This window comes from Palaemon carinicauda, chromosome 1 (assembly GCF_036898095.1).
Source record: "Palaemon carinicauda isolate YSFRI2023 chromosome 1, ASM3689809v2, whole genome shotgun sequence".
NCBI lineage: Eukaryota > Metazoa > Arthropoda > Malacostraca > Decapoda > Palaemonidae > Palaemon > Palaemon carinicauda.
In genome coordinates this window covers 72526798-72549135 of record NC_090725.1, presented here as the reverse complement: position 1 = coordinate 72549135, position 22338 = coordinate 72526798, and the positions used below count along the sequence as shown (strand labels likewise).

Genomic DNA, 22338 nt, shown 5'->3' with positions numbered 1-22338 from the left:
TTGTTAGCAGATGAGAGATCTAAAACAGTACGAGCAGCTACGGGGTCGAAGGCACGATGCGAACACCCTCGAAGGAATGTCTATAGAACTGATGGCACTACACCCCTATCTACGTAGAAAGAACCCTGAGATTATACAAATAATTGAGTAATTCCTTCGACAGCTACTTTCAACAATCAGAAAGTCAAATGAAACTATTTCCTTCTCAATTCTCAAAAATGAATAAAACAATTTTTACCAAAATGCAAGTTTGATTCCCTCTCCCTGATCAAGATGACACTCAGTATTATAATAATATCGACCCTTTTAAACAACGAATATCTTAAATAAAAATATAATTATCTGTCATTAAAATGTCCATATAATAAAGTCCAAAATAATGTTACAAGTCAAATGAAACAATTTCCTTCTCAATTCTCAAAAATGAATAAAACAATTTTTACCAAAATGCAAGCTTGATTCCCTCTTCCTGATCAAGATGACACTCAGTACTATAATAATATCGACCCTTTTAAACAACGAATATCTTAAATAAAAATATAATTATCTGTCATTAAAATGCCCATATAATAAAGTTCAAAATACTGTTACATCTTCGATACTATGATTCAAGTTCAACGGGTAAATTGTATCTTTTCAGATATAAAATCCAGAGTTATTTTTAATTAGTATTATTTCAAGCTTTGCAGAGACGATACTAAACAAATAAAAATAAGTTTGATTGATTTGAAGTTCTCTGGCATCCTGACATCGAAGTTAAAAAGAAGAAATATTTGTATTCATGTAAAAATAAACCGAAGATAACTATAAACTATTTAAGAAATCATGATAGGGTGTATAAAATGTAAGGTTTTCAATATATTCACTAAACGCAAGAGTATTTTCAAGTAAAAAAATACATGAACAATCTTTAAGTATGTACAAACCTCAAAAATAGACATTACCTAAGCATAATAAATCTCAAATAAGTATAGAAAATATATTTAGAAATATGTTACTATGTGCATACGTTCGTATGTTTGTCTAACCATGGGTAGGAAGGATAGTGAAAAATAAAGGTGGATGCTCAAGTAAGTGACTCAGGATGGGTAGAGGGCGCGCGAGCTCGCATCGAGTACGGGGTGTGCCTCTGGCCTTATATAGAGGACTGACTAAGGCCTTCCCTCCCTGGGGGCATGGGCAGGAGGGAGAGGGAGGGAGAGAGGAGGACAGGCACGGTGCCCCTAGCCACATTAGGAGTGCCTCTCGAGGACTATATTGGTGCAGCCGACACCTATTTTCGCCCTGGCCCAAAGTCTCTTCTACTTCTTCCTCTCATCTGATGCCAGGTATTTCGACCACGCCAAGTAACACCCCCCCCCCCTCTCCTACCCCCCTGCTCCTCTCTCTCTATCACTAGCCCCCCTCCCTGCTACTTCAGCATTCTCTGCAGGCCCCCCTGAAGTAACCCCGTCCCGTCCCTCCCCCTCCTCCATTAAGAGGAACGGGATTCCCACGAGCGAATGCCTTCCACTGGACCCTACCCTCTTGGCACACACCCCTCTTCCTCCCTAAGGCGGCCGTGACAGCAAAGCGCCCGCGTGCCCTCGGTCGTCGTCTCACTCAAAACCAGTGTTGCCAGATGGGGTAGTAGAAAAATCCCCCAAAACAAACTAAAAATCCCCAAAACTGCCTAAAATTCCCGATTTCCACAAATATATTCTCTTCTGTCTTGATCACGTAGGGTTTATTAATATAGAAATTACTCAATATACATGTGATTGCAAGCAAACTAATTGCAACGATATAAAGGTTTACTCGTGTTTGTTTCTTCATAGAAATGTGTACGGAATATCCCCATCAGACGCCCAAAATCCCCAAATCTAGGGATAAATTCCCATACCTGGCAACACTGCTCAAAACTATGAAAAACCATCAGTGTAATCTAGTTTTCTTTTTCCCTACACATTCCTCTTATGAAGATGGGGAAATAGTGCGACAACATCAAAGCTTGCATGCCTTTATACAAAAAGCAGGTTTAAAAAATATATGGGACTATATTTACACTACTGAAACTTTTTTTTCTTTTTTTTTCTTTTTTTTTTGTAGGTGTGTCCACACGCAATGTTTAATGGGTTTTCACTGCTCACACCAAAGTCAACAAACCTTTCTTATTAAAGCGATAAAATCATATATTACACTTTCAAAATTATCATTTTCGAATTTGAACTTCGAACAGAACATTTATTGTAACGAGGAACGACATGAATGAAGAGAAGACTGAACAAAATACTCTCACTTGATGTATACATACTTATATAGGCACACTCAAACATATATGAATTAACAATGTGGAATTATATATTTCTGTGGCTAAAAATTATTTCATGGAGAGAGAGAGAGAGAGAGAGAGAGAGAGAGAGAGAGAGAGAGAGAGAGAGAGAGAGAGAGAGAGAGAGAGCATTATCACCAACACTAATGTGTAAATCCTTCAACTTTTGCAAACAGATTCTTCTTCTTGGAAGAGATGTGAAAACTTGGAATTGAATCAATATATATCTACCCGTTTTAAAACTGAACAGGCACATTGAACAAAATGAAAAAAGCTTCTCAGGAAGCGCAGAGAAAAGGCATCGTTATAGAATTGTGAACTTTTCATCCGAAATCTTCTAGGTACGTAATGGAGCTTAAATTAAAACCCTTTTACCCCCAGGCTATTTGGAAATTTCCAACCCTTAACCCCCCAAGGGTTTTTTTTTTTCCCCAGCACATTTTGCAGTATATATTTTTTTTTAAATTGCTCTAACAGCCTTAATTTTTGTCATAGAGAGGTCAGGTTGGTCTCATTCTCTTGGAAAATGCCTGAATTTTCTCAAAAAAGTATCAAAAATATGAAAAAAAAAAAATTATAGCATTTTTTTTGCATGGACGTACCGGTACGTCCATGGGGGTAAAGGGATGGCTTTTGTGAAATGTACCAGTACGTCCTTTGTGGGTAAAAGGGTAAGTTCTTAATACTACAGAAAATAGAATAAAATCAACCAAAACGAAATTGGATGGATGTTGATAAGCCACACGAGACTCTTCATCAGTTCCAGACAGGGCATTATTATAATGTGCACATACCGGTATGCAAAGCAAAGAAGAGAACGGGGGGGGGGGGGGGAGGCAAGCAATATATGTAATGACTTGGATAATAATGGCTGGCCATGTCTTACAGAATAGCATTTACTAGCGCTGATATTTTACATTACTTATACCAAGCTCTTATACTGAACATTATGTATTTAACTCTGCGTCAAGGTCAAGGGAAATTTACGTCGAATACTCTTACACAAAACATGTATCAATAAATTCTTGCCATTCTCCTAACACACCCTCACACTTATTATATTATCTATCTATCTATCTACGCACACACATACACATACACACATTACACAAACACACACATAATATAACTTATTATATTATCTAGTATCTATCTATCTACCCACACACATACACACTACACAAACACACACACACAATATTTATATATATATATATATATATATATATATATATATATATATATATATATATATATATATATGTATATGTATATATATATATATATATATATATATATATATATATATATATATATATATATATATATATATATATATACTATCAGTTTCAAAGAAGGCAATAAATCATAGACAAAACCAGCATAAAAGAATCCTATCGTTGATTTGGCAACACTTGTATTCCTTCGCATGTGAGAAGGAAGAAACTGAGGCAATGCCACATAAAAGATGTGCTTCATCACTCTCAACATTACTTTCGAGTCAGGGATCAACATTTTCGATGTACACTTTGACTAGAGTAGTGCACTCAACCTAATGACAAGAGAATATTAAAATCTATAAGAAAAATAATACAGCAATAAGAATTACTTATACTAAAACTATAACAAAATGAGCTCAATAAGTTAATTTTCTTATCAGTGATCAACAAGATTTTCCTAAGATAAAAAGACAAGTCGAAAAGTTCAAGAGAATATTAAAATCTATAAGAAAAAAAATACAGCAATAGGAATTACTTATACTAAAACTATAACAAAATGAGCTCAATAATTAATTTTCTTATCAGTGATCAACAAGTTTTTCCTAAGATAAAAAGACAAGTCGAAAAGTTCAAGAGAATATTAAAATCAATAAGAAAAAAAAAACAGCAATAGGAATTACTTATACAAAAACTATAACAAAATGAGCTCAATAAATTAATTTTCTTATCAGTGATTAAGATTTTCCTAAGATAGAAAAAGTCGAAAACTTTCTTAGTACATTTCACGTTGAAAATCGTGTAAGATAGAATATGTGATATCATTTAATGGAATAGAACGATTTCTGGGTTAAGCTGTTAGCACTCATAAAAAAAAACGAAGTGTTACCAACATCCCACAGAAACATTGTTACCAAAACATACTGCAGAATTACTTATACTAAAACTATTACAAAATGACCTCAATAATTAATTTTCTTATCAGTGATCAACAAGATTTTCCAAAGATAGAAAGACAAGTCGAAGATTTTCTTTGCAAATTTCACGTTGAAGATCGTGTAAGATAGAATATGTGATATCATTTAATGGAATAGAACGATTTCTGGGTTAAGCTGTCAACACTCATAAAAAAACGAAGTGTTACCAACATCCCACAGAAACATTTTTACCAAAACATACTGCATTAACCCTTACTGCGCACAGTACTCTTAGAGCCTGTTATTACGATCAACCTTGGTTTTTAGCACACACACACCAACAACTCCAGGCTTCACGTCTGTTTGTATATTTTGTGCGTACAATCACGATAAACAGTAAATATTCGAAATTTTATATAGGATTTACAATTCTTTAAGCTACAATAACGTATTGTATATAAAATGGAAATTGCCTTCAGGCAACTGCCTCTGAATAAGTGTGTTTCGTGAAATGTTGCAATTTTCATAAGTGCATCTATAACTGGTTACTGCATATTATTACTGGTTCTAACAACTGAAAAAAAATTAATAAATCAAAACTATTTACACACACACTCACATACCCACACCCACACACACACACACACACACACACACACTGAAGGTATAGTTTGTTTTAATATTTTCAGTCATTCGTTTTTCGGCACCTCCTTCAATATTCAAGATATGCAATACCTAACACATTATTATTCAATAAAAAAATAAAAAAATAATAAATAAAAGTAAAAAAAAAAAAAACTCAGGTCATGAAATCCCACATTTCGGGGAAAACAAACACACAATATCCAAGAAATACGGCCAAAAGAAAATGAACTAAAATATCCTTTTATTGGTGAGAAAAAAGAGAAAAGAAACCAGCCAATGGATTACGTGCTCAAGTCTGCCAGAATCTGCAGATAGAACCAGTCCGGGCTGTGACGCAGCAAAATTTTCAAAGTCGGAAAGTCCTGGACTCGAAGTGCCCTTAATAAACGGAATTATGATATTGGACCAAGGTTGCTGCTCTCTCGGGATTCCTGTACCTTTGGATAAAACCCGACCCAACGAGGCTAATCAATAGCACGATCTAGTTTACAGTGCAGTACCTTCCCCCCTCCCCTCCCCAGAACCTATACTATTATACAATATTATTGCTATAGTAAAAGAGTTAAAGCTAATAATAATAATAAGGATAATAATAATAATAATAAAAAAAAAATAATAATAATGATAATAATAATAATAATAATAATAATAATAATAATAATAACAAAAACAACAACAACAATAATAATAATAATAATAATAATAATAATAATAATAATAATAATAATATGTATTACAATGGTTTAAGAGTAAATTTGAGGTTTTGTGTTTTGTAGAAGGTAAGGAATGGATCAAATTATTGATGTTAGACATTAAAACTAAATGTAAAAAAGATAGGAACACAGCAGTTCTTCTAATTTGTAATTATGTGTATAGCATATGGATAAGCCGTATGCAGAAAGTTAGTGAAAATGATACTCTTGGTTTTCTTAGAGGAAAATTAAATTATGTGAGATGGTTTGCGTCAAGCGTCAATTTTGTATAAGGAAAAATTGAAGAAACTTGTTACAAAGGAATTCATATGTTCAACTATTTTATTGACAAAATGTAAATATTGTATTTTGTTATTTTAAATAAAAGTAAAAAAAAAAATATATCATTGCTATGTTACTCAACAGACTGAATCTATTGTTCTATTGTTTTATAATACATTTCTCTTGTTGAGAATAGAGATGATGAATAGATGAATTACAGTCTTCAAGTACGCAGTACGAGTTTTTATAGAGAATTATTATTTTAAAACAATCATTCAATTATAAACATTAATAACTCACGTTTAGAAATGGTTAGTTGACTATAATAGATCATTTAATCTGGAGAGCACACATCTATCTATCTATCTATCTATCTATCTATATATATATATATACATATATTATCTATATATATATATATATATATATATATATAGATAATATATGTATATATATATACACATATATATACACATATATATATATATATATATATATATATATATATATATATATATATATATATATATATATATACACACACTTTTGGGACAGCTTCTCTCTCATGCAATTTTACTTGAAGACGTCAGAATTAGTGACGTCAATAAATTTACTGACAGACATCGCAACCGGTAAACAGCTGAACCATAAATGGACTCTACCAAATAGAAATACCTTAATATAATCAACGAAAATATATCTAAAAGGAGTATAGGAATCCTGGACATATTTTGATTCAACGCAACGAACCACACGAAAGGATTCCGAATAGATGAAACCAAAATTAAGATTAAGAAAAATGTAAGAAGATAAACAAGTGAATATAAAATAACATAGATGAGGAAAAATATGAAAAAAATCTGATAAAAAAAAAAATTTCACGAATAGACGAGACAAAAATACTCAAAAGATTAAGAAAATAATGTAAGAATATAAACAAGTGAATATAAAATAACATAGATGAGGAAAATATGAAAGAAATCTGATTAAAAATAAAATTTCACGAATAGACGAGACCAAAATACTTAAAAGATTAAGAAAAAAATGTAAGAATATAAACAAGTGAATATAAAATAACATAGATGAGGAAAAATACCCCCCAAAAAATTGATAAATAAAATTCCACGAACTTGTGATATAGGTAATAGAAAAATGGCAACAAGATTAAGAAAAAAAATGTAAGAATATAAACAAGTGAATATAAAATAACATAGATGAGGAAAAATACCCCCCCCCCCCCAAAAAAAATTGATAAATAAAAATTCCACGAACTTGTGATATAGGTAAAAGAAAAAAAATGTAAGAATATAAACAAGTGAATATAGAATAACATAGATGAGGAAAAATACCCCAAAAATCTGATAAATAAAATTCCACGAACTTGTGACATAGGTAAAAGAAAAATGGCAAGGAAAAATATCCCCCCAAAAATTTGATAAATAAAATTCCACGAACTTATGACATAGGTAAAAGAAAAATGGCAAGGAAAAATACCCCCCAAAAAATTTGATAAATAAAATTCCACGAACTTGTGATATACGTAAAAGAAAAACGGCAAATACTATTGCTTAACGCTGGGAATACCAGACAGGCCGCTGGCCTTTAGCATTACGTAAATACATAATGAAAAAAAAGTGTCTTGGGAATCCTAAACTGACGAATAAAAACACGACGCAACTTATAAGGTAAATAATCTGATACTATTTACTTGGAATTCTTTATAGATATGAGTCTTTCAATCGAGAAACATGCCAAGCGCCATTTTTAAAAAGTGTCAGAAATCGTGATTGAAAATTGCCAATTATCAAATTATTATTATTATTATTATTATTATTATTATTATTATTATTATTATAATAATGATAATAATAATAATAATAATTATTATTATTATTATCATTATTATTATTATTATTATTATTATTATCAATATAATAATGATAATAATAATAATAATTATTATTATTATTATCATTATTATTATCATTATTATTATTATTATTATTGTTATTTTTCAATCGTGATTTCTGACACTTTTTAAAAATGGCGCTTGGCATGTTTCTCGACTGAAAGACTCATATGGAAACCGCACATCTACATTGCCATATGGTATCCTTACATCCTTTGGAATACAGGAAGGAGACAAAAGAAAGAGTCTATATAATCTTTATAGTTGTAACGCCATGCTATTATACGAATCATTACGTTAATACTATGACCTTTGCTTTTGTAACACCATGTAACATCATTAATACATAGCCATATGCTGTTGTAACACTATGTTATTAAACGAGTCATTACATGAGTACTATTTGGGTATCCCAAATCTACATCTAATTGTGTACATAATAACTGAAAAAAAAAAATTAAAAAAAATAAAAAAATAAAATAAAAAATGATGAGTATGCAAAACTTAGTTAACGAAATGCACAGGTTATACCTCTTAACCGTACCGGAATCAATAGTCTTTTTTTTCTGCAGAGCGAACCTTTCCAATGACATTCTCTTTTTCTCTAAACTTCACAGCTTGCAAACGCATCTCAACACAGGCGCAAGCTAAGACGAAGAAACTTCCCCCCAGTAACAAGGTCGAGTTTCTGTGCATGGAATGGCGTCGGCCTTCTTCCATTTGGGAACGGCCTTCACTTTCACAACGGCCTTCCAACTCGCCCCTCGACCTTCCTCCATCTCCCGTCCCCTCCTCTGTTCCTCCAGCAATCGGCCAACACGTCGCCCTAAAGCTGCAGGGGCCATGCGCTCCTCCTAAACAAGTACAGCTGCACTAGCTTCATCGATCGAGCAGGCTCTCTCTCTCTCTCTCTCTCTCTCTCTCTCTCTCTCTCTCTCTCTCTCTCTCTCTCTCTCTCTCTCTCTCTCTCTCTCGATGTGAGTTATATTACAGAGGGTAATCCCAGTCTTTTGGATCTTCCCAAATTTCTCTCTCGTGACCCAATGGTTATGGCAGAGCTCAATATTAACTGAACTACTCTACACGGGAATACCCAATAGATCCTCTCTCTCTCTCTTTGTATGTATGTATGTGTGTGTGATATATATGTGAACGTGTATGGTAATATAGTAGTAATCACACCTACAAGTACACTGTATAAACATACTGGATTAATACATAGCTATATGCTATCATAAAAATATATGGTCCAGCATCCCAGACAATATACAACGACTAACAGATCTCCTGTTTAAATCTTGGGATATCAAACAAAAAAATTAACAGAATTTCTTCACCCGTACATTTTAAGAGAGATTATTACACCCAACGAAGTCATTGCACCGGAGAATTTAATGGCCAAATAATACCAAAGTAACAAATAATATATGAAAAGAAACTACGTTGATCTTTCTATTCATGGATCAACTGCGCTTATATTTACTAAGGATAATCTTTCAAAAAAGAATTATAACATTTTATGAAGTCAGTCTCTCTCTCTCTCTCTCTCTCTCTCTCTCTCTCTCTCTCTCTCTCTCTCTCTCTCTCTCCCCGTCCCAATGGGGTCATGGAGTTCCACAAGGCCTCCCCGTTCTCGTTCCGTCCTCATTCCAGCATGTCCATCGATTCGAGAATTTTTCCATGTAATGTTTTTGGAATCGGTAGGAAACTATATTAACAGTCAGCGTAATTTCTCTCTACAACCCCACCTGGGACCCACAAGGTTTTACTCTGGGACCCACAAGGTTTTACTCTGGAACCCACAAGGTTTTACTAAGTACTGTGACGTTTCTCTACTTGAGTCAAAAGAGAAGTATCGAATTTTATGGAAAGAATACAAATCAACCCCATTGTTCTTCTCGTCTGGGGATTTTGTGGGAACTCCATTGTTTTTTCTTCACTCTGGCCTACCAGCCCATTTGTTTCCCCACTCAACTCACAATCTTAGTTTAGGGATACCAAGTTTGTGACTTGAGTGGGGAACCTCTGAACTAGTAAGCCAGAGTGAGGAAAAATAAAACAATTGGAGTGTCCACGAAATCACCATATAAAAAGGATCATACCCTCGATATACTGACATATCAGTGTGAAGATCTACTTTCTTATATTTCCCTGTACTTAACTCACAATCTTAGTTAACTTAGGGATACCAAGTTTGTGACTTGAGTGGGGAACCTCTGAACTAGTAGGCAAGAGTGAGGGAAAATAAAACAATTAGAGTGTCCAGGGAACCACCATATAAAAAGGATCATGCAATCGATATACTGACATATCAGTGTGAAGATCTACTTTCTTATATTTCCCTGTACTCAACTCACAATCTTAGTTAACTTAGGGATACCAAGTTTGTGACTTGAGTGGGGAACCTCTGAACTAGTAGGCCAGAGTGAGAAAAAATAAAACAACTGGAGTGTCCACGAAATCACCATATAAAATGGATCACACCCTCGATATACTGAAATATCAGTGTGAAGATCTACTTTCTTATATTTCCCCGTTCCTTCAAAAGCATCACTCGCACCGAAATAAATCCTTCATGAAATCTCAAGTCTATCCGTAATCCTGAACGATCACCCTGTTCCTCCTGGCATTAATCTCACGGTGTCTTTGAGATCTCCAATATCTCTTAGTGCCCTGCGGCAAAATTCCTTGAGGTGTAGCACCAGTGCCAAGGGCATCTTGGCAACAAACAGATGTACATACATGGGTACGTGGCCCGGCGATCGGCCGGTCTTACCTTCAAGTGCCAATTCGTTTTGGAATTCCGGAGTTTATGATGTTGAGGAATACGCTACTTTATAGATTTTCGCTACTTTATAGATTTTCGCTACTTTATAGATTTTTGCTACTTTATAGATTTTTGCTACTTCATAGATTTTCGCTACTTCATAGATTTTCGCTACTTTATAGATTTTCGCTACTTCATAGATTTTCGCTACTTTATAGATTTTTGCTACTTTATAGATTTTGAGATATATACTATAAAAAATCATCAGAATTTTACGGTATAATGATCTTATGACTAAGTTTCAACACGAAAGGAGAATCAGAATTATCTAAACCTGTCTGTTTTGACGTTGTTACTTTTTTTAGTATGATTTATTGTTAATTTGTTCTCCTCATTTATTTATTTCCTTATTTCCTTTCCTCACTGGGCTATTTTTCCCTGTTGGAGCCCCTGGGCTTATAGCATCTTGCTTTTCCAACTAGGGTTGTATCTTGGATAGTAACAATAATAATAATAATAATAATAATAATAATAATAATAATAATAATAATAATAATAATAATAGGTTGGGAAAAGCAAAATGAGAAATCTTCATTTTACTCGGAACATATAAGTTATGAAATATCATCAAATACAGTTCAATCTTCTTACAAATCATACATACCATGAAAATCTAACAAATATATTTTTTTTCTTAATGATTCTATACGTATTCACAATCTAAATTTAGATTTATGGTATCCTAAAAAAATGTACATCCATATACTAACACAAGCATCATTTACTAATTACCTCAGTTTACTATGTAAAGAGATTTCCAATTCCAAGAGAGTTCTCTTGCTTGAGGGTACACTCGGACACACTGTTTTATCTTATATCTTATTTCTCTTCCTCTTGTTTTGTTAAAGTTTTTATAGTTTATAAAGTGATATTTATTTTACTATTGTTGCTGTTTCTAAAATATTTTATTTTTCCCTAATTCCTTTCCTCGCTGGGCTATTTTCCTTGTTGGAGCCCCCGGGCTTATAGCATCCTGCTTTTCCAACTAGGGTTGTAGCTTAGCCAATAATAATAATAATAATAATAATAATAATAATAACCATAGATACTGGCAGAAACCTACAACTTGGAAGAATGCCTTATAGCATCCTGCTTTTCCAATTAGGGTTGTAGCTTAGCCAATAATAATAATAATTATAATAATAATAATAATAATAATAATAATAATAACCATAGATACTGGCAGAAACCTACAACTTAGAAGAATCTATAAATAATTACAATTCATACATAACATAATCGATATTACAAAGTATGAATCTATACAAATATAAAAAGCTCCGTCAATATTTTTACCAATTATCAAATATAGGATACCTCGGAAGACGAGCCCCAGAATATCTCATCCCTGTTGGCAATGGGCCACCGGGGCATTGTGCCAACAGGTGGCCCTGAGATGACCTCGGAACGAAATGACTTAACCAGCAGAAGAACATTTCAGGAGTTGATGAAAGCAAAGAGTTGAGAGCTTCAATGTGGTAGTTTTGTGACTTGACTGACTGAATGGACTATTATTATTATTATTATTATTATTATTATTATTATTATTATTATTATTATTATCAATATATACTAAGCTACAACCCTAATTGGAAAAGCTGGATGCTATAAGCCCAGGGGCCCCAACAGGGAAAATAGCCCAGTGAGGAAAGGAAATAAGGAAATAAGGAAAAATAAAATATTTTAGGAATAGTACCATTATTAAAATAAATATTTCCTATTTAAACTATGAAAACTTTAACAGAACAAGAGGAAGAGAAACTAAATAGAAAAGTGTGCCAGAGTGTACCCTCAAGCAAGAGAACTCTAACCCACTACGAAAGATGTGGGTGTAAAAATAAAATAACTTATAGACAGACAGGTCGGTGAATATGACCCTGGGCGATGGGGTCTAACGAATTATAAATAAGAGTAGGATTAGCATTTTTCACTAACCCGAATTTCGAAAAAAATAATAGTAAATTGATTTTCAATAAACAGGAAACCATATCTATAATGCTTGTATCTGAGCAATAAGAATGTAAGGTACATAACTCTAAGGCTTTACTCTTATAACTAATACATATGAGTTAAATCTCAAAGTATGTGGTATTTACTTGTTTAGGGTTTAAATCCAACCCTCCACTGAAGTCGAGTGAACTACTTCTCGGGCGGGTCCATATTAATCATCTAACGAAACAGTTTCATTATAACTTATACAATTCTTTGATTGTAGCATCTTCCAAATCATATGATCTTGTGAAAAGTAATGTCTTTAGTATCTTCTTAAATTCAGTTGCTCCCTTTAGGTCCTTCATTTCAGTTGGCAGTTTATTATCATGTCTAGGCGCACAGTAGATAAATCTCAAGTTATGTGGTATTTTCAGCTAAGACTTCACAAATCTTTAATCAACGTGAGCCTTGTAATACATATGTTTCGAGAGGTAAAGCCTTAGAGTCATGTTCTTTACATTCTAATTGCACAGATACAAGCATTATAGATATGGTTTCCTGTTTATTGAAAATCAATTTACTATTATTTTTTTCGAAATTCTGGTTATAGAAAATATCTATCCTAACTTCCTTTGAAATTTTTTTTTTCCGGAGCTATTGTCATGTCCCAACACTTGCTAAAACAAAATTTATGGAAATGTGTCGAGAACAAGTGCCGTTTCAATACTCTAAAACTGTACTTACCATCATAATTAGGCAAATCTGCCGCCAGAAGTCCGGCTGTGTGGGCAGGGGCGTAGGACAGTTTAGCATCCATGACCTCGGCCACGGTCACGGGTCTAGTCAACTGGGTCACCATGCGAATGTCACCCTGGACACTGGCAGAGTGCAAGGGCGTGTTGCCTCTGCGATCTCTCGCTACTGGAGAAGCCCCGCAAACGACCAGATGTCTGGCCACTCCGGAGTTGCCGGTGGAAACTGCCAAATGTAACGCCGTCTGTCGTGGGGTGAAAGAATAAATATATAAATATATATGACCATGACCTAAATATCATGATTACAAAATACAAAAATGATAGATTTAAACCCCTCGAGACTGCACTGCCATACATATAAGGGAAATAAATTTTGGATATAAAAATGGTCACATTTGAATATAGAATTTGAAGAATTAATTTGATGCCATATTAAAAATATCATGAATACAAAATACAAAAATGATAGATTTAAACCCCTCGAGACTGCACTGCCATACACAAGGGAAAGAAATTCTGGATATAAAAATGGTCACATTTGAATACAGAATTTGAAGAATTAATTTGGTGCCATATTAAAAAATATCATGAATACAAAATACAAAAATGATAGATTTAAACCCCTGGAGACTGCACTGCCATACACATAAGGGAAAGAAATTTTGGATATAAAAATGGTCACATTTAAATACAGAATTTGAAGAATTAATCTGATGCCTATATCAAAATTTATACAGTTAACCACCAATAACCAACTGTGAACTCAAACTGGAAAATAAATATATAAATATATATAACCATGACCTAAATATCATGAATACAAAATACAAAAATGATCGATTTAAACCCCTCGAGACTGTACTGCCATACATATAAGGGAAATAAATTTTGGATATAAAAATGGTCACATTTGAATACAGAATTTGAAGAATTAATTTGATGCCATATCAAAAATATCATGATTACAAAATACAAATATGATAGATTTAAACCCCTCACACTGCACTGCCATAAATATAAGGGAAAGAAATTCTGGATATAAAAATGGTCACATTTGCATACAGAATTTGAAGAATTAATCTGATGCCTATATTCAAATTTATACAGTTAACCACCAACAACCAACTGTGAACTCAAAATGGAAAAAAACAAGCAAACAAACTTCTTAGTTCGCCAAGCAACCCAAGAAGAGGGATCATTGTCATCTTATCTATGATTATAGCAAGATGCCTTGACGTCATCAGACTTTCGAGTCTGGGAAAACCACTCTCTCTCTTACGCACTAAGAAACCTTCAGCCAGTGGCATTACTCATTAATTCAGAAGAACTTTTTCCACAATTACATTCACCTCAGAAATCGAGTTTTTCTCATTGAATTTCACCAAAATTGTGATTATTTTTGAAAGCTCTGAAGAGGACTTCCATTTGTGTTCACAATAGAGTATTCTTAAGATATATAACTCTTCTCAAGTGTGAAGGTTAAATGAAAAGCTAATGAACAACCAATTTTAGATCCTCATTACTCATAAAATTGTCAATATGAGGGCCTTCGTGAGATGAGGTAAACTAAACCTCATCCCATCTTGGGATATATATATATATATATATATATACAGTACATATATATATAAATATATACGTGTGTATATATATATATATATATATATGTATATGTATATACATATAAATATAATATATATATATATATATATATATATATATACATACAATATATACACACACACATATATATATATATATATATATACATATATCGTTTAATCCCATTGGATGAGATTTCTCTCCACGGTTGCTAATGCTGTAACAGCTGGTTCCCTTTTCATGACATCTGGGAAAATAATTATGGATTTGCTGTAACGATGTTTTTTTTTTTTTTTTTTTTTAAATAAAAGACTGGTTATATGAGAGTCCTATTCGTTACTTCCATTGAAAGTTGCTGCAAGTAGTCTGTTGAAAATCCAAAGTAAAAAATAACTTAAAATTAATATCTCCATGTTCATGTTAAAAAATTCTTATTTGACTTTAACTACTGCACTCATATTCATTTATAAAAAAGAAGAACGATGAATAATTTTAAATTCGCCTTAAAGTTATTAACATTTCAACTTCCGGTGCATTACAGATAATCTTAACTTGTAAACGCTACGGAGATAAACCGAGGAGAAAGGAAAATACATGAAATTGGGAAGGACGGGCTTTGAAAGTCAATACACGTCCCATTGCCGAATTCGGGGCTTTGAAAGTCAATACACGTCCCATTGCCGAATTCGGGGCTTTGAAAGTCAATACACGTCCCATTGCCGAATTCGGGGCTTTGAAAGTCAATACACGTCCCATTGCCGAATTCGGGGCTTTGAAAGTCAATACACGTCCCATTGCCGAATTCGGGGCTTTGAAAGTCAATACACGTCCCATTGCCGAATTCGGGGCTTTGAAAGTCAATACACGTCCCATTGCCGAATTCGGGGCTTTGAAAGTCAATACACGTCCCATTGCCGAATTCGGGGCTTTGAAAGTCAATACACGTCCCATTGCCGAATTCGGGGCTTTGAAAGTCAATACACGTCCCATTGCCGAATTCGGTTGAAGCTTCCAAACGTTTGCAAACATACAGGAAATCGTAGAAAACTTCTAGGGGTGGAAATGGAGTCAATCCACAGATAATTACTGTTTTATGAGCTGAGGCCGACGGACTTCCAAGAGAAGACTTTTTAAGGGCGATGTGAGATACCTAAAGAGGGGGAGAGCTTCGCAGAAACATTTTCCAACAAAGTACATTTAACCTCGCATCTTAATTGCAAAAAAAGGGCGTATAATTCAATACAAATGAAAACTGCAAGCAATCTAAATCATCAACTCTATGACATGTCTGTTTTGACGTTGTTACTTATTTTAGAATGATATATTGTTAATTTGTTCTCTTCATTTATTTATTTCCTTATTTCCTTTCCTCACTGGGCTATTTTTCCCTGTTGGAGCCCCTGGGCTTATAGCATCTTGCTTTTCCAACTAGGGTTGTAGCTTGGATAGTAGTAATAATAATAATAATAATAATAATAATAATAATAAGGTACCCGTTTGCCCTACAAACGGATATGCGACAAGACACAAACACGTGACTAGTTGCTTAGAAACAAGAAGCAAAGAACATGATTTGTCCGAACAAAATGATGCCTTCCGGTTCTACAATGACTCGGCACAGTTGGTCACACTCGCCCTAAAGATGATAATGGGTAACGATAATAGTGAATGCCGGTTATCTTCACTGCATTACTCTACGGTGAATATACCTTCGTCATCCTTTTCTCTGCCAGGATGCCAGAAAACCTTCAAATCAATCAATGAAATCATCCTTTTCTCTTGCAAATGGTGATGATATTATTATTATTATTATTATTATTATTATTATTATTATTATTATTATTACTAGCAAAGCTACAACCCTAGTTGGAAAGGCAAGATGCTATAAGCCCAAGGGCTCCAACAGGGAAAAATAGCCCAGTGAGGAAAGGAAATAAGGGAATAAATAAATGATGTAAATAAATTAACAATAAATAATTCTAAAAACGGTAACGACGTCAAAACAGATATAGCATTACAATAAAGAAGAATATTCTTTAATTATACAGTTAATTCTGCCTCTCCTTAATCAATGACTGATAATGATGATGACAATATCATAATTATAGCAAACACAATGACGTGAACAGGGGGGCGGGGTGGGGTGGGGGGGGGGCGGGGAAGATTGTGAGTACAGAAAATCCCAAAGGCTTCTCAGCTTCTTCCCCGTTGCTAACGTAACCGCGGACCCACAATCCTCTTCCCACACCATTCAACAACCTTCGACAACTCGAGTTAGGTAAAACCCAACGAGACAAATGGATGAAATTACCCAAGGGTAGAGACACAAAGGGTTACAGATCGTTAGCCTTAGTGTAAAGGTTCCGGTACAAATAAATGGTAGGCCATTGTCTCGTATACAGACATACTGGTAATGGAAAATTCTATGTGGTTTGGTAAAAAAGATATCGTTTTACAACTGAACTAGCCTAATAGGCCTTAGCATCCAGGTGTATGTTTCTTGAACAGAGAAAAAGGTGTATCGCCCAATTTACAATTCCACAATTTCCGAGTAACAATAGGACATTAAGGAAATTAATACAACAACTAATTAAGGACTAAAGAAACTATACCCTAAAAGTTACAGAGACCTCAAATCATTCTGTATGAAACAAACATATTTCAAGGGATTTGTAACCTCAGAGTATTGCGACGATTAAGAGTTCATACATAAATACAAACGTGACTTGAAACCCACATACTCTTAAAACCACCTTTGATGACTTTTACATGAAATTTCTTGAAATGTTCATTAGCTAAAGCTAGTCGAAGTCGATTTCCCCAATGTAGATATTGTACGAGATAAGAAACCGTATCAAAGCCAGATAGGGATTCCCAGCACGAAAAGCTGGAAATACCGAGTGGTCTTTCAATACATGACCTTCAAAGATATGAGAGAGAGAGAGAGAGAGAGAGAGAGAGAGAGAGAGAAGGAAACCTATATTCACATACGAGACAAATATAAGTCTTTTCCTTACAACGATAAAGATGAAGAGAGAGAGAGAGAGAGAGAGAGAGAGAGAGAGAGAGAGAAGGAAACCTATATTCACATACGAGACAAATATAAGTCTTTTCCTTACAACGATAAAGATGAAGAGAGAGAGAGAGAGAGAGAGAGAGAGAGCAGGAAACCTATATTCACATACGAGACAAATACAAGTCTTTTCCTAACAACGATAAAGATGACGGATGTGTCCAGTTCAAGGAAAAACCGTCGCTGATAACAAAACAAAACACAAAAGGATCCTGAACCTTTGTCTGCAGTTAACACTAAAAGGGCAAATTTAACTGTTGCATCCATAAACTGAGCCATTTTCTAAACTTCATTTCATGAAACACTAAAAACGAGACAATGGGAATAATTAAAAGCTAAACGTCATATCAATGCCATCGTATTACAGGATGAAATGAATGAACCGGTTCTATAAAGGACACCAAACCAAGGAAGTTGAGAGAGAGAGAGAGAGAGAGAGAGAGAGAGAGAGAGAGATTTAAACCCATGTCATAATAAAGAAGACTACCCATATTAAATGAGCTGAGAGAGAGAGAGAGAGAGAGAGAGAGAGAGAGATCCATGTCATAATAAACATTAGGCCTTAAATGAAGGGGGAGAGAGAGAGAGAGAGAGAGAGAGAGAGAGAGAGAGACCCATGTCATAATAAACATTAGGCCTTAAATGAAGAGAGAGAGAGAGAGAGAGAGAGAGAGAGAGAGAGAGAGACCCATGTCATAATAAACATTAGGCATTAAATGAAGGGGGGAGAGAGAGAGAGAGAGAGAGAGAGAGAGAGAGAGAGAGAAGGCAAGGGGGGCGGGGAAATGGGCGGCTTATGGGGAGACGTGTAGTAGGATATGGGATTTCCAACTCCAGTGCGGAAAAGAGGCACCTACACCAGACAGTCGCGAAGTGTGTGCGTGTGTCTGCTGAAAGTGCCACGTCCTTCGTTTGAATGCTGGAAGGTCGTCTGCAAGATTGCTGCTACCACTGAACGTAGAGCGCTAGACTGCCACCTGGAAACGGTATAGCAGCTGTAGACTCAAGATTCGTTGTCCTGATAGCATTATTAACATCGGTATTCTAGTCTCCATACCAGCCATGGTCCCCACATTAATATTATTATTATTACTATCCAAGCTACAACCCTGGTTGGAAAAGCAAGATGCTATAAGCCCAGGGGCTCCAACAGGGAAAAATAGCCCAGTGAGGAAAGGAAATAAGGAAATAAATAAATGAAGAGAACAAATTAACAATAAAGCATTCTAAAAAAATGGCTGTGGAAGGACCACATAGCGGTAGTTTCCTCATATACATGACTATTCTCCGTTATTTTACTATCAACGAATCCATTCTGAAGGTGAATTAAACAGTTTTCTTCACGAAGTGATACCTGGTTTTCGAAGACTTTTGTCACTCACCACCAACACAAAAGAGATCTAATAATACTAGCAGGCCGCAGTGACACGACTAAACAACTTTATTGGGGACCCCAGACTTCACGACACTAAGGAACACCTAGAAACTACGACACTTTTTTTTCTTCTTCCAAAGATCAACCCAGTCGTCCCAGACGGGAAGCTCAAGAAAGTAGATGGCTGACAAGCATCTTGTCCTAGCAAGGCCTCACTCCGATGGGTCGTTTAGAATCTTCTTCCTTGAAGACTAGACGAGAGCTATTTTAGGACTTTCAAGGAACATTGTCCTTCTCAGTAATACGAGACCTAAAGGTAGGACACCAAATCTTAAAGGACTTGTGTCTGGTATACTCCCAAATCCTTATCCTCCTCCGACAAGGAAGTATAGACTGCTATCAATGAGTCTGTCTGGAACATTACTCATGGTCTTAAGTGTGTTTTTTTATCAGGACAAAGTCAGAGAGAGAGAGAGAGAGAGAGAGAGAGAGAGAGAGAGAGAGAGAGAGAGAGAATGGAAGGCTTGCCCAGGGTGTAAGGAATTCTTCCCACCATCTCACCACAGTTTAATAATCGTCAAATAAAAATATAATTGGACATCACAACCAAAATCGTCTCCCTTAGTACCAGAAAATGTCATGGACACATAATGAGATTGAAAGACATTAAATCATACGAATATCATATCAGACATACATCAACACAAATTGTGTGTGTGTGTGTATATATATATATATATGTATATATATATATATATATATATACATATGTATATATAAATATATTTATATACATATAAATATATTTACATATATATATAAATATATTTATATATATATATAATATATATATATACATATGTATATATATATAAATATATTTATATATATATATATATATATATAAATATATTTATATATATATAAATATATATATATATATATATATATAAATATGTATATATATATAAATATATATATATATATATATATAAATATATATATATATATATATAAATATGTATATATATATAAATATATATATATATATATATATATATAAATATATATATATATATATATATACATATATATATATATATATATAGAAACACGAGTGTTTTTGTGTGTGCTAAAATATAATCAAATCATCTTTATGGTTTAACTCACCCTTCCAGTATGATTTGGGAGGTCCAGGAAAGCCTGATGAGGTAATAGACGAGTGATGTGATATACCACTTCAATAAACCCTCTCATCACAGCGACGTGCAATTGCCTGCAATTAAAAAGAGAAGTTGATAAGTATTAAATAATTTCAATGAAAGACGCAATTTGAACTACAATTTCACCCAGTATTCTAAAAGTTAATTTATCAAGTTGGCAATACGTAATGCAAATAGGTGAATATTATTGGTTTAAGTAAGTAAAACTTCTCAAATATGAAATTAAAAAGAAGAAAGCATCAAAGTAACACTCAAAAGATACAGAGAAATGCCCCCAAAAGATGACACAACAAAATATTTCCCACATTTCAAAGCAACATTGAGTCTGAAACACTACCACTGCACCCCATTACATCCGGGATATTATCCAGCCACACCAAGTAGAACAAGTGATGTCATGAGGCTAATTCATCTGCAGTTAACTGGAGCTTTACTTAAAAAAAACGAATCACGGGGCATCTCATGTCTGGTCCCGGCGATTGGCCGTAACCCCATTTTCTGCTTTCTTTAAAACTTTTATCTCTAAGACCAAAAGAAGCTTTATAGTTATCCGTTTTCAAAAAGTTTTATTATATTATTATTGATGTTTTACTTGTTTTTAATAGGAAATCACAAAATACTTCACAAATTCTTTTACCTCTGGGTCCAATATGTCAAAAAACTTTGTATGCATCATAGTAAGATCTAACCCTTAAGACTACTCTGTCAAAAACTCAGTAAGATCGATGCTACAGCCTCGTAACTAGTTTTTCCCTTCAACTAACATTCTTATGCCAAAATATCCAATACCTTTTCCAAGTGGGCTAAACCCGGATCTTCTCCCGACCAGTCAGGCAAGGTCAGTCACGAATTTGGTCACTACTGATGCCCTATGGATGCTAAAGGATCAATGCTCGGCTAAAAAAATCCTAATATGATATGTTCATTGTGTGTTCAGGTCTAATGAACGTAAATAATTCCACTTCCCTGAACAATAGGCAAAATTTACTGTTCCTAAAGTGTTCCAGCTCACAAGAGGGTTCTCCCAGGAACAGGTGACATGGAAGCCTTCAGTGCATTCCCACGTAGCCCAAGACTCCTTCGGATCCTTGGAGCTAATTCAAAAGAACACCCCTATTTCACCCCACAGGACTTTCTCTACCAATTTTATGACGCAAATCGCCTTCCCTTCACATTTTTTCCCTTTACTCTTGTCCTCAAATATCAGGAGAAAAAATAAATGGTATCTCCTTTTTAATCCGGTGTTCAAATACTGTCACTTATAATTCCAAAACAGTTGGAAGATTTATACATACATACATATAGCAAGGCACTTCCCCCAATTTTGGGGGGTAGCCGACATCAACAATGAAACAAAACAAAAAAGGGGACCTCTACTCTCTACGTTCCTCCAGCCTAACAAGGGACTCAACTTGGTATATGTATGTATGATGTATGTATGTATAAATCTTCCAACTGTTTTGGAATTATAACAGCAACAAAGATTTACGACATCAACAATGAAACAAAACAAAAAAGGGAACCTCTACTCTCTACGTTCCTCGAGCCTAACAAGGGACTCAACTTGGTATATGTATG

General features: G+C 34.3%; 1 protein-coding gene across 1 annotated transcript in view; it reads right to left on the bottom strand.

Moving 5' to 3' along the window:
- The window catches only part of LOC137648885 (NF-kappa-B inhibitor alpha-like), a 44755-nt gene that overhangs the window by 16453 nt on the left and 5964 nt on the right, over positions 1 to 22338 (bottom strand). Inside the window, 2 exon segments of the mRNA XM_068382064.1 lie at positions 13477 to 13729; positions 20708 to 20813. Of these exon segments, the coding sequence (XP_068238165.1) occupies positions 13477 to 13729; positions 20708 to 20813 (359 nt within the window).